Source organism: Macadamia integrifolia, chromosome 14, assembly GCF_013358625.1.
Source record: "Macadamia integrifolia cultivar HAES 741 chromosome 14, SCU_Mint_v3, whole genome shotgun sequence".
NCBI lineage: Eukaryota > Viridiplantae > Streptophyta > Magnoliopsida > Proteales > Proteaceae > Macadamia > Macadamia integrifolia.
In genome coordinates, this window is record NC_056570.1 from 8,509,917 (window position 1) to 8,527,033 (window position 17,117).

Genomic DNA, 17,117 nt, shown 5'->3' on the forward strand with positions numbered 1-17,117 from the left:
AGAAGTAAGCCAATTGGGCTACCATTGACAAGAATAGAGAAACAAGGGGAAGAGATAATGAATCCAGTGGGCAAAGGAGGGGGGAAGGACATTTGAAGCAAAACTTTGAGATGAAATCCCAACGGATGGAGTCAAAAGCCTTGTGAATGTCAATCTTGAGCAGAGCAGCCGAAGAGTGAGATTTATGCTCAAATCCTCTGACAATCTCATGACAGAGAATGATATTATTTGCAATGCTTCTACTAATTATAAATCTGATTGGTTGGCACTGACAAGCAAATCAATGACAATTTGGATTCTAGAGGCTAAAATTTTTGCAATGAATTTGTACGGAAGGTTGCAGAGAAAAATGGGTCTGAAATCAAACATGACTTGCGCACCCACTTTCTTGGGGATGAGGCAAAGAAATGTATGGTTAATACCATTAACTTGGGAAGGATTGAGGAAGAAGCTTCTGATGGCAAGGATGAGATCATCTCAGATGATATGCTAACAAGACGAAAAGAATCCCATGCTAAATCCATCAGGACCCGGTGCTTTATTGGCTTTGTGGGAGAGGATGGTAGCAAGTATCTCATCACCGGAGGGGATGGCCTGGAGGAAGGAAGGAAGAAAATGGTCCTCAATGAATTTGTTCAGGAGGCCATTAGGTGGGGGGGGGGGGGAAGGGGAGGAGGAAGAGGGGGGTGGAATAGGTTGGAGTAGTAGGAGAATATTTTACTTTCTGCTGATCTATAAAATAAGTTCTATCAATATTATGAAAGAAAATATTTAATTTTATTTCTCTAATCACCGTCAAGGTAGAAGTTCAATACCTCGGATGTTACTTTATCTATTTCTTCCAAAAATATGATGAGCATCCTTGAACTCTTTTGCCTCACAACCCTAGGTGTGAATCCTATGTATTGGCTTTGATTTCTGTAAATACCTTGGAGTACGTTATTTCGAACCCTACAATTTAAGATTGTGAGTATGGTTTTAAAACTTGGATTGGATAGGTCGGTTTCGGCCTTGGCCGGTCCCAATCCTTGACTGATCCATTGGTAAGGTACTAAGGTATAAGGGTAAAATGGTAAAAAATGATTTTTATTAAAAAGCAGTGGTAAATCCGTTCGATATGGTCCGATCCAGGGCGATCCAAATCGGTATTGGACTTGACTGATCCCAAGTTTTAAAACCTTGATTGTGACTCATTTGATCTTTCAGCTCGGTCTTCAGGGATTCTAGGCTAGACTTGGTACACCTCCGTTGACCAATTGCGAAAGTCATTTCACTTCAAAAATTAAAGAAATGCTGCATATCTCTAGCTTTCTTACAATGAAGAAATGGTGATTATCATATTCATCTGTGCCCTTTCATTATACATGAAATGGATGCTTCCATAGATTTAGTTACCTGGAAAATTGGGTCGTGTACAACAACAAAAACACAGCCTTATCCCAACTTAAGGTTGGCTACATGGATCCAAGCAAAAACAAAACAGAGAAGTGAAAGTGAAGAAATGAAAGTAGAAGGAAAGAAGCCCAGTACCAACAAGTCAGGAAAATCTCAGCTATCGGCTACATGGATCCTTGCCCTCCAATCGGCTCTATTAGAGGTCATACTTTAGACAAGACCTAGACTATGCGTTTTGTTCCTCTCAACTTCTTCCATGGCTGAGTGCCAGTCCAACTACCATATACGTTATACCGTCCTTGAAAATTTGATACGGAAGTTCTCTTTAAGAAAATACACTGATTTTGGTGAGATGAATTCATATGTGTTTGAACGAAGTGTTTCAATTTGAAAAGAAATATGACTGTTAATTTTATAAGAAGAGAAAATGAGATGGGTGTTGTTAAACAGTACGCTTAAGAACTGTGCCAGGAATTGCTACAGTTGCTTTCATTTTAATTGTGTATTCTTATAATAACTGTCTTGCAAGGTTACTGTTCGTTGTGCGTGTCAAACCCTGAAAAAGGAGTGGCTATGTGAAGATCTTCAAGCTGTTTATCGCAAGAAAGGTCTTGATCCAAGTGATATTCCCAAAAGTCGGTTTGGGCTTGGACTTCTTCCCTGTAATTCAGAGTGCACTAGTAAATTAAAGGCCATTGAACCAGAGTTACAGATCCGTAAGACCAGAGTTTCGGAGGTAATTAACTTTTTTTTGCTGCTTGGCTATACTCTTAATTTTCTGTCTTTCCCTTTCACTCTTATGAGCTCTTCTAGCTTGTTGCGTCTGTACTGAACATTGATTTTCATACTCCACTGTGTCTCGAATTGTGATGTATATTTCTAGATACAGTATTTTGTGATACATGGATGACAACTTGATTGCCAACATTCCACAGGAAGGTTAATGACAAAATCAAATTTCTAGATGGGTTTCCTCAATCACATTACATTGCTAATAGTATCTCCCATCACCCTAGATTATTGGTTGTAGCATGTAGATGTACTAACCATTGGTAGGTTCCTGTTTTGAAGTAGATTTGTGCACCAATTGAAGGTGGTTGCTATGATTGAAGGCTTTATTACTGGAAAATTTTTTAGACTAATTGAATGCCCCAAAACCTATACCCTATGCATGATATATTCTATGAAGTAAAACCACTCCTCTTAACTCTAAGAAGAATATCAGCAGAAATTGTGCAAAAACTTTGGGATTGTCTTTAAATGCCCATGTACTCTCTCCTCTTCCATAAACCCCAACCTTTGTTTAGCTAAAAGATCATTTATTTCAAAAAAGAAAAAAAATAGATAATACAATTGCAGACTGGACAAAGCCGGATACTGCAACAACTAAGCCAAGATATAATGTAAGACTAGAATAAAAAATGATCCTAATCCCAAACAAGATCTCAGAATCTGGCTGAATAAGGAGAAATTCGAGAACTTACAAACCGTGGCTCAGATGGAGCTGAAACTTGGAGTAGATGAAGGTCCTATATGGGTCAACAAACCCTTAGAAGATGAGACAATTCCAATGACTGAATTGAGAGTTATGTTGTCGGCATGAATTAGGAAATAGGAAACTTTATGGAAGTTCTGCAGAATAGCAGCTATAGGCCTTCAAACTGGTCTTTCGATGGTGCTTCTAGGCTTCAACAAACTTGCTTTGATCACTCAAACACTCTCTCACATCAAACAAATAAAAGGAAAATAAGAAAAGAAAGAGCATTTGATGGTGGGGTTGAGAAGGTGGAAGAAGAATTAGTGAATGGGCATCTCACCCCTCAGGTTTTGTGTATCTCACCCCTTAAGGTAATAACTTTCTCAGCCATGAGTAAACACTCAGTTTTCATAAACTTCAATCTCTCTTTTCATTATGATCAGTGGGCTTTAAATAGCCTTACAAAACTTGGACACAAAGAAATAACAAAAAGGGAAGCTAATGGATAAGACTTTATAATTTGTGTCGAACTTGCTAACCAAGCTTAACAAATTAGAAACTAACAACTAATTAGAGAAAAGAAACTAACCTAAGTTACAAAATAAGAACTTCTCTGACATAAATAAGGAAACTAACTAGCTCATTAAGAAAATAGAAACTAATTAAAGTAAACTAAATAGGAAACAAAAAATATAAGATTTTGACCCAAAAGTACTGTTCACATGAACAGTGTTGCATAAATAGTAACTTGTGTTACTGTTCACGTGAACAATGTTTTCTGACTCTTGTTTTTCTCTTCTTCTTCAAGCTTTGATCTACATCAAGATAGGCTCTCCCCACCTTTGGCGTTGCCATCAGCAGGAGAGCCTAACCTGCAAACACAGAAACATCAATATTAAGTAGACATACGAAATCTAGGACTCCGTTGAGCATCACGAGACAACTCTTTTTGCATCAATAGAGGCAAGACAGTCATGGTATATGAATCCTCTAATCTAGCCAGGAAATCAAAAGGAGTGACCTGCAAACACAAAGAAACATCAATATTCAGTAGACATATGAAATCTAGGACTCCGTTGAGCATCACAAGGAAACTCTTTTTGCATCAACAGAGGCAAGAGAATCATGGTATACGAATCCTCTAATCCAGCCACCGTTGCCATCAGCAGGGGAGCTTAATCTGCAAACGCAAAGAAACATCAATATTAAGCAGACATACGAAATCTAGGACTCCGTTGAGCATCACGAGACAACTCTTTTTGCATCAACAGAGGCAAGACAATCATGGTATATGAATCCTCTAATCTAGCCACCGATTTAGCCAGGAAATCAGCTAAGTGATTTGCTTCTCTAAAACAATGAGATGCCTTCCACTCATAGTGGAAAGATAAGATTGTAAAGTCTTCAACGATTACCACACAAACCCCTTAAGGAACCATCCTCAATGAAGCCAGTAGAACAGCTGCTGCTGAGTCACATTCCACTCACACCTTCCGAAAGCCATGCTCTAGCTGCCTCCAAACCAAAAATCAAAGCCAAAAATTCAGCCTCAAAATTTGTGAAACACCCAGAAAGCTTCCAAATGAAAAAAAAATTGCTGTGCCTCTGGCCATCTCATCTGGAAAAAATTCCTTCAGCTCCTGCTCTGTTTGGATTACCCAATGAACACCCATTGACATTAATTTTTACCCAATCCACCTGAGGTGGGCACCGATAAACTTCCATCATCTCCTGATGGGGACAAGGGATGCTATGAATCCCCAAAGCCCTAGCCTAAACCAGATCCACCACTGATGACACCATACGCTTGAAAAAAAAAGTTGAAAGAGCAATCATCTCCCTCTTCACTAATTCCCAAATCTGAAATGGACTTCTCCTCCTTCCTTCAAATGGTCACAAACCCTAACCCGCTGCATATGGTGCTAAGAGCCTAAAATAACACAATACACTTCCTTTTCCACCAAAGGGAAAATAGACTTCTTTCTCATCAAGAATCTCCATGGAAAGGAAACGGTAATATACAGCTACAGAAAACAGCCACCCAGGACCCCTACCCCAAACTTTTCTATCTTCCTTCCCCACCTGGGCATAGCTGTGTAAGAGGGCTAACCATGATCATCTTAGATAATTTGATGCTTTTATTATCCTTTGTCGAGATTAGTGGTACCAATTAATTCAAGGAGAAAAAAATTCAGGTTGGAAAGATGGTCATAGGGTTGAACATGCCAATAGTTTCTAGGTTGGAAGCTCATTTTGGTTCTAGCTCCAGAGCGCTTTATTTTTTAAACAATCTAGAAACCAGGAAACCAATCCCTACCTGAGCAAGGGGAGAGAAGAGAGATCACAATGTAGAAAATAGGGGAACCCTAGAGCTGAAGGTAGAATTCATAATGACCTACCATGAGCCTAGGTCCACATACTTATTTCTTAATAAATGCAAAATTACAAATAAGAACAGTCTAATCTAATTACAACTAAACCCATCCATGATAAGGACATAACATAAACACTCACTACTAAAAAAAACAACTCAGCCTTATCCCAGCTAAATGGGGTCAGCTACATGGATCCGATCAATGACGGCAAAAGAATAGTAAAAGGGAAAGGGAAAGGAAAAGGAATAAAACACATCAAATCAGTAAATTTTCACCTAAATGGGGTCAGCTACATGGATTCTTTCTATCCAATCAGATCTATTTGAGGTCATACTTGGGACAAGACCTAAACTACGCAGGTCTTTCCACACTACCTCTCCTATGGTCATTTTAGGCCTGCCTTTATCTCTTTTAGCTCATTCTATCTAAATCAGATAACTTTTTCTAATTGGTGCATCCCCAGGCCTCCGCTGAACATGGCCATACCACCTCAAACAACTTTCTCGGAGCTTATCATGAATCAAGGCAACTCCTAAACAGAAGCACTACACTGTACAAATTTGTACCGATCAATCTTCTAAACCTGCCTCCATGCCAATGTATGTCACAAACAGGTTGATGAAAACAAAAATGGACTTCCAATGGCGTATTTTGGAGAAAACAGAGAGGGACTTCCAATTTGCAGATGTTGGGGAGCAGGATATTGCAAATTTGGAGGCTCCGGAAAAATAAGAAGCTACAAATGCCCCTAAGGGAATTAGGTATGAGTAAGAATTTTAACATTTTAACAACTGTCTAGCGTAGTTGGTAGCTTGTGGTTTGCAAAGCCCACACTCACCAGGAGATCTGGAGTTCGAGTCTCCTGGTTGTTACCTTCCCCCACCCCCCTTTTATAGTGTACCCATCTTCAAAAAAAAAAAAAAATTTAACATTTTCCTTCCAGAGTGGAAGGATAACCAGAAATTTGATAACCCATAGTTGTCGAGGTGCTTCCTAGGCAATGCTTTGGTGTCCAGGTAGTCTGTGATGGTCAAGGCAACCAACTGCTTTTTTTTTTGGTCAAGGTGCCCTAAATGAAAAAAAACTGATGGAGAATGGAAAAAAAGGGGAAACCCCAGGGGAGAAAAGGTTACAATTGGGAGTGGGGACAAGAGAAAAAGGATGAAGAACAAAATAAGAAAGAAGTTAGGGAAGCTGTAGCACCGCTATCGCCACTTCCAGAGATGCAGCAGCAGCAGGAACGAAAAAAGAAGGAAGAAGGAGCAGGAGATGGAAGAAAAAGAAGTAGCTACCGCCGGACAGCCAGCCACTGGAAGGAGGAGGGTACCTACGCGTCCTTGCAGCTGGCAGCACTGTCCCTCGTCTATCTCTCATGGTCTTCTGGCATTGAGGAGGTGAAGGAAGAAGAAGGTCCTTCAAGTCTCCAATGAGAGTTATTTATAAATTTAAAACATTACATATAAACCCCTCCCCCAAAAGTTAGTATTTTACATATTTCATCATAAAAACTCCATAAGAAAGCCCCACAACTCTTTAGGTAGTACATTTCTTATTTTACTATTAATCCTTTCATATTTATATTGTATTCTACACAAGAGACCCTGTTTGAAAATAAAACTAAGAGAAGAAATTACACCTAGACATTGCCTAGGTGCCTGCCTAGGCACCCCCAACCGCTTAGCATTGCTTTGTCGCTGTGAAAATTTTGTTGGTACCCATAGAAATTGGGTGGTTCTGTGATGTCTTTACTGGAGGGGAGTCCTGAGATTTGCTCAGTTGGGACTCTTTAAAAGTTCTATGGAATTATTCATCGAAAAAAAAAATCTCTATGGAATTCCTAAAAGTTGATTTTGATTTGTAGCGGTGAGAATGATTCCTCACAAGCCCGATCCTCAAAAAATAAGGTTTTCTGTTGCTGTTTATGTGGACTCAGTGATTCCCTTTCTGAGATTACGTTCAAATAGTTCCTTGAGAAACGGGGTAAAACCTTTGCTTCAGCAGGTTCCTGAGGTCTATTTATTTATTTATTATTATTTTTTTGGATGAATAAATAATGCATTAAAAGGGGAAAGAATATACAAGAGGAAGGAGGAAGGGGGGAGCAAAAAGACTAAGGGGGGATACAAATCATCATGGGGATGGGGAGAAGCTATAAAAGAAGAGGAGAGACCCTGGGGACACTAGAAGTGCAAGGGGAGATTTCGGAGAGAGACCCAGATTGGAAGTACCTTGAAATCTATTTTGCTGAGACTGGTGAATTGGTCCCAGAACCTTAGGAAAATAGGCTTTTTTCCAATCAGCCAGCGGCCTCCCTCGAGAGCAGACTTTGAGCCTTCTTCATCGGAGAACTTGAAAATGAACAACCCGTTGTCAAGGAGATAAGTCAAGAAAGTACCATTGATTTTCCACTGATTAGTGAGAGAAGCTTTGATTATAGGGAAGGGTGGCTGGCTGCCCAGGAAATGGCCGATCAAACAATGTTTCCATTTAGCTATCTCAGGTTCCAACAGACTACCGGGGCATACACCCATCTTGAGATCTTCAATGATGGATGTAGGAATGAAGAACAGGGGGTGGCCATTGCAGGAAGGTTGAGATGGAGAGGAGTAGAGGATGGGGAGGAGGGGGAGAAGGGAGGGGAGGAGCTGGAGGAGGTTCAGTCTCAGGGTTTCTGGCGGCCTCAGCCGTCGGAGAGGTAGAAAGCATGGGGAGGTTATATGGGGGGGTGGAGGGGGGCAGACCAGACCCTGAGGTCTATTTATTGATTGGCAGCACAACATTGGGTCTAGTGCTGTTAGACAATTAGAATGGGTTATGTTTCTCATATTGACTCCTTGGGTGGTGGATTCTCTCTTTCAATCTTTTTGGACTTTCAGAAGTTTTGTCGTTTGTATGTGGGCCACTTTGAGGCAGTTTATGAGGTCTTTCTGGAAAAGGGGCCTGCTTTGCTGGTGGAGTTTAAGTGAAATCTCAGAATGTGTTAAATTTTTTTTGGACGAATAAAAAATTCATTACCGCAAGAGAGACAAATATAAAAAGGAAAAAGGGGAGGGGGGGTAGGAAGGCTTAGAGCAAGTTACAAAGCAAAAAACTGCAACAACTTTAAACCGGGGGGGGGGGGGGAGCAAAACATAGAAGCCGAAAAAGGCTACACTACAAAACATAGAAGCCGGAAAGGCTACAACAAAATCACCGGGAGAAAGGGGGAAGGAAGATGGAGGTGGGAAGACCTTGAGATACAACAATAAGCCTGTTCCTTGGGGAGTCCCTTACATTACAATGGGGGAGGGAGGAAGCTTGGAGCTAGCGTCGAAGTAGATGGCCTTCTAAATATGATTATAAGATCAGGAGTTGAATGTTCATCTATAAAGATTACGCTTCATCCAAATATGGTTCATGGTGGCACTAAAGGCAAGCTTTCCAGTGGTTTCATAGATGGAAGAACCCACAAAGGTCATACCAACCCAGATCCATTCTTTACCAAGGGGGAGAGAAACTCACTTAGAAGGCTAGCATCTACTAAGGACCCTCTTCCAGACGATAGAGGAGAAAGTGCAAGAGAAAAAAATATGATCACCGTCTTCAGTGCCATTCCAGCAGAGACAACAACATGGGAACCTAAATGTGCTGATAGATGAGGAAAACTGTGTAGGGAGGCAGCTGGAAATGGCTCGCCAAGCTATGAAGCTATGACTAGGGAGTCATTCTTGAGGAGGTAGGATTGAACCCAAGCAGCCCAAATACTATTTTGCTTTGACACAATCTTCCAGATAAGCTTAAGGATGCCAATGCGTTATTTTAAGCACAAACAAATGGGATTTGTAAGCAATTTGTTAGTTTTATCTGTGAGGATATTATTGTGCCATTGTTTGGTGGGGATTTGACCTATATTTTTGGTTTGTTTCCGTTAATGGGTATGAAGGTTTTTACTGTCGAGAAGGATCTGTCCATCTCTATGTAGTTGCACCATTCTATTATATTTAATCTTAACTGCATTGCTGATCAACATTTGAGACCCGTTTCTTTTCCAGAACTGATTAGATATCTCCATGATCCCCATCATTTGCTTTTTCTTAGTGAAGAACATTCCAAGGTCGTCTTCTTTGTTATATTATAGTTGGGTAAAAAACTGCTCACAAGAGGGGGTATGTTGTGTTAGATACTTCTATATTCATTATTAACTTCATATCGGGTACTTCAAAATGCCATGTCATTTCTGTCTTAGTTACTTTGGTATGAAATGAAGGAAATATTTTATTGGAAATATTTGTAAATAAAAGTGATGCTCATAAATAAGTGCTTCAGAAATCTAGTTAATGTATCCAAATGTTATTATAATGTATATTCCCTTTGATTTTCCACTAGTTTGTATGAATTACTAGTTACTTTACAATAGAAATCATCTCTTCCAAAACAATGTTAATTCCTGCTATTTTCGATTACCTGTTAAAGCTAATTATTACATCAACAACAATGCAGCCCTTTCTCAACTAAATGGGGTCAAAAAACATGGATCTGTGTAAAATGAAAAGAAAAGAAAGAAAAAGGGAAAAGACAAAGCAACACCACAGGAACATCCTACCTACAAACGTTCGGCTACATAGATCTTTGGCCTCCACACAGCTCTGTTTGCGGTCATACTAGAGTCAAGACCAAGCTTCTACATGTCTTTCCTTACCGCATCATCTTATGGTCATTTTAGGCCTGCCCTTAGATCTTTTAGCACCTTCCATCTGGATCTGATTACTCCTTGCTATGGCATCCCAAGGCCTCCGTTGAACATGACCATACCACTTTAAACAACATTCTCGGAGCTTGTCTTGAATCGGGGCAACTCTCAATTTGATTGGATGAAAATAACCCTGTTATTATTGAAAGAAAATAATCAATTTGAAGTTATCAAGTAGTAGAATATGTCTGTGAGAATGCATGACTAGTTGGAGCTTAAGATAGGGAAAGTGTTTTTTCTTCCCTAGGTCAAGGAAGTCAACACTGAAAATCATGTGCCAAAACGTCGAAAGAAACGTGAACGGATGCAAGAAAGCAGGGAAATTTCAAAGCTGCAGGTTTGTTTTATTATTCTTTTCTGGTAAACTGTCATTCTTATTGTGCTGTTTCTTTTTCCATATTAATAACATAAACAACTTTTTGCACAGGCAATTGGAGCAATCGTGTGGAAATGCCTTGTTTTTATCTCTATTATTATTTGTATTATAGGAGCCTCATACTGTGGTTACAAGGGTCTTCTCTGGCTCTCTGATTGGATGAATGAGGTTGAGGAACAAAGACAAAGAAAAAGATTTCCAAGAATGTGAGAGCGTCCTTCAACATTGGTAAATTTATTTAATTGCATGCAGTGAGTTGTGTTAAATGCACATAGTTTCATCCTGTGACAGTGCTCCAGTCAGAGAAAGTAAATTGTTGGATCTTGTTCCCTTTGGTTAATAAAACCCATGTAAAGTGAAAATGTTACCATTGTTACGGTGAAGTAGGCAAAGGTTTTTGTTTTATGATTACCTGGGATGCATTCAGATCTCAGATTTTGTAATTTTGTTAGGTTAATGAAGTCGCTGTTAGTCATGTGCTACCAGAGGTGTCTGAATTGTTTCATAGCTCTTGAACATGGAAATGGAAAATTTTAGTATGGTATTTTGTCTTAAATTCTCTTTTTCTTCTGATTGTCTGAATGGTTTCATAGCTCTTGAACATGGAAATGGAAAATTTTAGTCTGGTATTTTTGTTAAAATCTCTTTTTCTCCTGGTTTTTTAACCCCCCACCCCACCGCACACCCCCAGAAACAATAAAAAAAAAGAAAGAAAAAGAAGTCATTTTAGCTTGTAATTTGGCTTGTGCCATATGCACTGGCTAGCTTGCTCTCATCTTGGGTTTGGTCGACCAACTCTGAGCAAGGATTCAGTTGTGATACCGATCCGGATTGGATGATATCGGTCAATTTTGCCCTTACCGTTCAGGTATCAGTATCGGTATCTGATACCAATACCATTTGTCCAGAGCGATGTATTATACCTTGACTCCAGCTGAGCGTCTGGAAAGGGCACCATTGATGGAATAGCTTAAGAGTCCTCAGCATAGGCCATTGACAACGTCAACAATGGTTTGGAGTCCTCTTGTTTCTGTGCGTGGGTGATGATGGTCCCTTTCTGGAGGACTTCATTTTGGTGAAAGAGTCGTCAGCAAACTAATACATGTGAAGGGGAAGGTGAAGGTGAAGGTGAAGGTGTTGGTGTTTATTTTTGTTACAAGTCAAGAGTCTTCTTGATGTTAACGGGTTCATCTCCAAGGGAGTTTCATCAGAGATTGGAGGAAGAGAGGAAGAGGTTGCCGTCCTTAATTAATAAGACCCAGTCTGATAAGAGGCCTGAGACTGGTCTAAGTTGGCAACTCAGTCTAGAATCTCACCTGGTCAACCGCTGTTGGCTTTGAAAGGGCTATGATGGACTTGGTCAATATTTCCACACCACAGTATGTGATTTTCAGCCAGAGCCACCAGCCATGGGCCCATGGGAGCAGCAGCCACACGTAAGATGGTCAACTAGGTGCAACCCCTGGAAACTCCCCATGCCCCTTATGGGGTGCAAACCAATTATTGGTATTGGAGGTGTCCCCCATGGAGTACTATTTTTTCTTGGCCTGTATTGGTATTAACGCAAACGCACAGAACAGATGTTTTGGCCGGTGGCCGGTGATTCACATTGGTCAACAAATTGGGTGGCCCACTGGAACGTGGGTAGTGGGAACTGATTTAAAAATTTGGGTTAATGCTGCCGACCTGTGTAAAGGCGCAATCTCAAGTTCTCTCAATTCTGATGATGGAGCCGAGAGGGTCAGAGGCAGCAGAGCTACATGTGGGATCCCACTACTTAAATGTATGTGTGAACTGTCAAAATCTTTAGCCAATTTGATTCCCTCTCCAATTTAGAAATGCAACTAACTCAATTGATTGGGTTTGAAGATTCGGCCAAAATTCCCAAAATTGAAAAGATACGCAAATTTCAAAACCAACTACTTCTGCAACTACCTGCAAGCTAAAAGTCTCTGCATTTGCAAGACTTCAAGGTTTGAACTCAAAATCCTCTAGGAGTTTGGAACATTGAAATAAAACTTGAAGACATAAAACAATAAAACAATATTTGTTGGGTAATTGTATTATAATTTCTTACAAAAATAAAATAAATTGTAATACAATACTTTTGTAGTAGAAACTACTATGATGTTGTAGAATTGATCTTTGGCTGAAATGAGACGGAGATAAACTTCAAATAGATGTTGAATCAACACCACAGTAACTGAAGAAGCTTCGATCAAAATTGATGTTGAGTCACACTTGTATTGCTACCTTTAAGGTAATTAATGCCCTCTACTGCCAATAGTTGTTCTGCATCTCTACCTTCAAGATAAAACAACCTTCCACTAGAAGATGAGACAGTTCTTCTAGTCCCTTCTAGGAGCAAAAAGCTACAACACAGCAGTCCCCTCTAACCTTACACAAGACTTAGAGAAAATAGAAGAAAGAGAAAGACTTGTATGGTTGCAAAGAGTAGAAATAGATGGAGTGTCAATATGTGAATGTTTGTCTATGTAAGGTATTTAGTTGGGTTTATATAGACCCAAAACCAACCTTTGCACCCTCTTGGATTCCCCAAGAGTAACCTTCAACTAATGGCAAGTTGATTGGAGAATAATGTCATATGGACATGAATAGGGAATTAATTCAAAAAATTGAATTAATCCCAATTTATTCCTTAGCCCACCTCTACACTCATGATAATGGCCATGAATGAAATTTATAGCTCTTATAAAGTGTTATTGACCATTTTCTAACCCACCTCCCCACTCATGGTAATGACCATAGTTAGCAAATTCGGATTCGGGAATTATTCGGGCGGAGAATTATTCGGAATAATTCGATTGATTAATTTAAGGATTCGGTCAAAAAAGCGGTCAAAAAAGCTTATTGGGTTTTTTTTTTAAATTTTTTTTTATTGTTTTTTATTTATTATTATTATTTTTTTTGGTTTTTTTTTTTTAAATAATGTTTAAGTGGACCGAATAATTCGGTTTAATTTGGATTCGGTCTGAATTATTCGCGTTTTATATTTACTTTTGAAAAAATAGTGAATTTTACCGAATTTTATTTTTAATTCGGATTCGGTCCGAATTTTTGATAAAATTCGAAAAAATTCGGTTCAGCCAAAATAATTCGTGAATTATTCGGCTGAATTGATAATACTGGTAATGACCATGAATGGACTTTAGGGCACCCACATCATGACATTGACCTTTTACCTCCATTTGGCAATAACCTATGGCATGAATTAAGAATTAATTTCATAAATGAAATTAATCACAATCAATTCTTTTTGCCTACCTCTCCACTCATGATAATGGTCATGAATGGAATTTAAGGCACCCATAAGGTATTATTGACCATTTTTCACTACCTTAACCCTAAGGGTCTCACACCATTACAAGTCATAAAACACATAAAAGAAAAACTTCATCTTGAAACTTAATTATAATAAAATAAATATAAATTCTAACAGCATTGAAGTTAGAACCCATGAATGAATGTACAATGGTAAAAATTCAATGTGCCTGTTAGCAGAGGGTTACTCCTATGAGAATGAGAACCCCCCCCCCCCCCTTCTTTCTTCTCTGTTATTTCTTTACACTTCCAATGTCAAGAATTCTAAAATCTAATCAAAAAATAAATAAAAAAGAAGAAAATTAGAAGACAAAATTCCCTAATAATCTTTCCAGGGTAATATCATCTTGCATATGAATCTTGAAATTTCTCTGGCTTTCAGTCGGAAGCGATGGAGATAGTAGCACTAGAGATGCTTCCATGGCTGTCATCGCAGAGAGAAAATGCTCTTTCCAAATTAGCAACAATATCTGTCATGGTTGGTCTTTCCCTCCCCTCCAAGTTGACACAATGCACCGCTGTGTAAGCCACCAGCTCCACCGCCTCTGCCTCGTGTGCTTCAGGCGGCCCAACCCTTACATCCAGCACTGACTCTAGCTCTCCATTCAAAATCTTTGGCACTGCATAGTCCACCACGCTTGTTGGCCCTCCTGCGTCCTTGAATATAGCTTTCTTCCCTGTCAATATCTCAAGCAAAACCACCCCTAGTCCATAGACATCACTCTTTGCTGTCAACACATTTAGTCCATAATACTCAGGATCCATGTACCCAACTGTCCCTGCTGCTTTCGTGGATTTATACTCCTCTGTCGGAGACTCCGGCCCCATTAATGATAAACCGAAATCAGATACTCTCGCCGTCCAATTCATGTCGAGCAATATGTTTGAAGACTTGATATCCCTGTGAATTATGGGTGGCACGGCGTAGTTGTGAAGATATTCGATTCCCCTCGCTGCGTCTAATAAGATTTTGATTCTCATTTTCCAGGAATTCAATACACTACTGATCTTCTCAACATTGTTGTTCGAATGCAAGTGATCATGAAGAGCTCCATTTTTCATGTAATCATATACCAGAAGTCTCTCATCTTTCTCTTCACAGAAACCCACTAGCCTTACCAGATGTTTGTGGTGCAGCCTTGACAAGAATGCTATCTCAGATTCAAATGCGCTTTCTTTCTCTTGAAATTTCTTAGTCTTGGTACTACCTATCTCTCCTCTTTTAATGGCAACTTCTCGCCCATCTCCAAGCTTGCCCTGGTAAACAATCCCAAAGCTTCCAGCCCCAATCTTGTTCCCCAAACAGAAGTTGTTGGTGGCCACTGCTAGTTCTGCTAGGCTAAATTCCTCAGCCCGGTCGGTGTGCTTCGATGAAGGCCCACTCCTCTGGCGCCTCATTGCTCGCGAGCACTGCCGCCTAATAGTGGAAGACCTTGACAGAGAGCTGAAGATATCACCGCTTCCATTGCCCCCGGCATTAGCATCGCCTCCAGTAATGGTGGGCTGCACAGAATTATGTATCTTCTTGCGTCTGCAACAACACTCTCCAATCCACAAGCAGTAGGCAATGGTACAGAGTCCAGCGAAACACCCAACTGATCCCACAATCATAAAAGCCAATAAACCCCTGTCTCTCGCTTTTTTTGATGAAGGCGACCGTGAAGCTGGCGGAGGGGGAGGAGGAGGTAACGCCGCCGGTGGTGGTGGCGGCGATGGTTCTTGTAAACAAGTCCGACAGATAATCCGAGAACCACTGCAAAATGAACCGGGATATTGACCGCAGCTACAGTTGGTAACAGTGCAAGGACCTGGAACAATCTGCGGAAGAGGTAGATAAATTGACGAACTACCAGGTCCCCAGCAAATCACGGAAAGATTTATGCTCGCCAATCCACAAGTGAAATTCGAACCAGCACTAATCAACTGGAATGAAACACCATTTGTGACATTACTAGAGAATTGTCCTCCTCCTCCCCAACAAACCACTGAACCATCTGATCTTCGAGTGGCGCAGCTATGGTTGAATCCCAATGCGAGCTCAGAGAAATAAAAAGACGAATTTTCCGGAACTTCGAGCTGACCAGAATCGTTCCTCCCTTTGCAGATTATAAACCCATCAATATTCAAACCACAAGCATGAGATCCACCGGCAACTAAGCTGTCCATGGAGATATTCCCAAACTGATTCTGAATCTCTTGAGCTGTTTCATTGTCAATTCCCCAACACAGAACTTTGCTATTGCTACTCAGAATCCCACAAGAAAACCCTATCCCTGACGTAATGGCCTGAAATTGTTGATTCATCGGCGATGGGAACCTATTCCCAATACCTCTCCAACAAATTGCGACTTGGGTCTCCACCGTTACAGCGCAGACCTGATCATCCCCTACTGTTACATCTCTCAATCTAACACTACTGTTATAATAAACCCTTTTGGCTTCAAAACTCGTATCCCAACATAGCAAAATTGATCCATCCCAAGACAGTCCACAGAAGAAATTTCTCCCTCCAGAGATGACTTGAAAAGATACATCAGGATAGATCAAAATTGTCTGACCTCCTCTGTAGCATTGTATTCTCTGAGTAGAGTTGCCTGCGAGAATTCCACACACAGTACCAGAACCGTAGCTGATTGAGAGAGTTGAAGCTGAACCGAGGCCAAAACACACAGAAGGAAAGACGAAGGTGATGAAGAAGACGACCAGGATCACACAGGAAGAAACTCTCGTCATCTGACTGAGTGATTGTTAATGGATCTCGCTGCTTCTCTTCTATTCCTCATTGGCAAAAAGGGAGTTTTGGGTTTTCTCGGTTCTTTTCTTCTTGGTTAAAGACGCAAAGCTATGAATGGGAGGAAGGAGGAGGAGAGAGGGAATGAGAGAAATAGCAGAGCAGGTGAAACGCGTTGGAGAGAGAGACGGCGTGTGAATTGGGATCTCCGGAATATTTAAAAACTGATAAAAACAAATGGGAATTGCTGTAAAGGACTTTCGTAATCCCTTCAACACCTTACCAACTAAACGAAATGTAGACTGAGTCACATCGGAAGAGGAGTTGACCGATTCCTTTTCACTTTTCTCAGATTAAGGCTGCTGCTTTGTTTTTTTTAATTAGGGTTCATAGATATAGTTATCGGTATAGGATATATATATTTTTTCCCTTAGGGTTCGTAGATTTAGTTATCGCTATAGGATACCAATTGAGATTGGATTGGATTGGTGCATAACAATCATTTTTATCCTTACCTTTTATTTTTTGAGAAAAAATAATTGTACTATCTTACCACTAAAACAATGCAGATAATCAGTCGATATAATATTGATACTTGAAATCATGTTAGGGATTATTACTACTAAAACAATTCTGATGCCAATTATACCAAATATTGAAAGTAGTGAAGAGCACTAAACAACCCGTGTGAG

The 17,117-nt window shown here is 40.1% G+C and overlaps 2 protein-coding genes across 3 annotated transcripts in view; one reads left to right on the forward strand and one right to left on the reverse strand.

The window, feature by feature from the left end:
- LOC122061624 (NF-X1-type zinc finger protein NFXL2) overlaps positions 1-10,908 on the forward strand; it is a 50,938-nt gene extending 40,030 nt beyond the window's left edge. For both annotated transcript variants that reach the window (XM_042625013.1, XM_042625014.1), the window contains exons 11-13: positions 1,925-2,131; positions 10,224-10,313; positions 10,404-10,908. In XM_042625013.1, the coding sequence (XP_042480947.1) occupies positions 1,925-2,131; positions 10,224-10,313; positions 10,404-10,562 (456 nt within the window). In that variant the 3' untranslated portion in view covers positions 10,563-10,908. The remainder of the gene's footprint in view (positions 1-1,924; positions 2,132-10,223; positions 10,314-10,403) is intronic.
- Positions 10,909-13,757: 2,849 nt separating this feature from the next.
- Positions 13,758-16,663, reverse strand: LOC122061352 (putative serine/threonine-protein kinase-like protein CCR3). The gene has a single exon (XM_042624588.1). It carries the CDS (start codon positions 16,425-16,427, stop codon positions 14,073-14,075), a length of 2,355 nt encoding a protein of 784 aa, XP_042480522.1. The 5' UTR covers positions 16,428-16,663; the 3' UTR covers positions 13,758-14,072.
- Between the last annotated feature and the right edge of the window lie 454 nt (positions 16,664-17,117).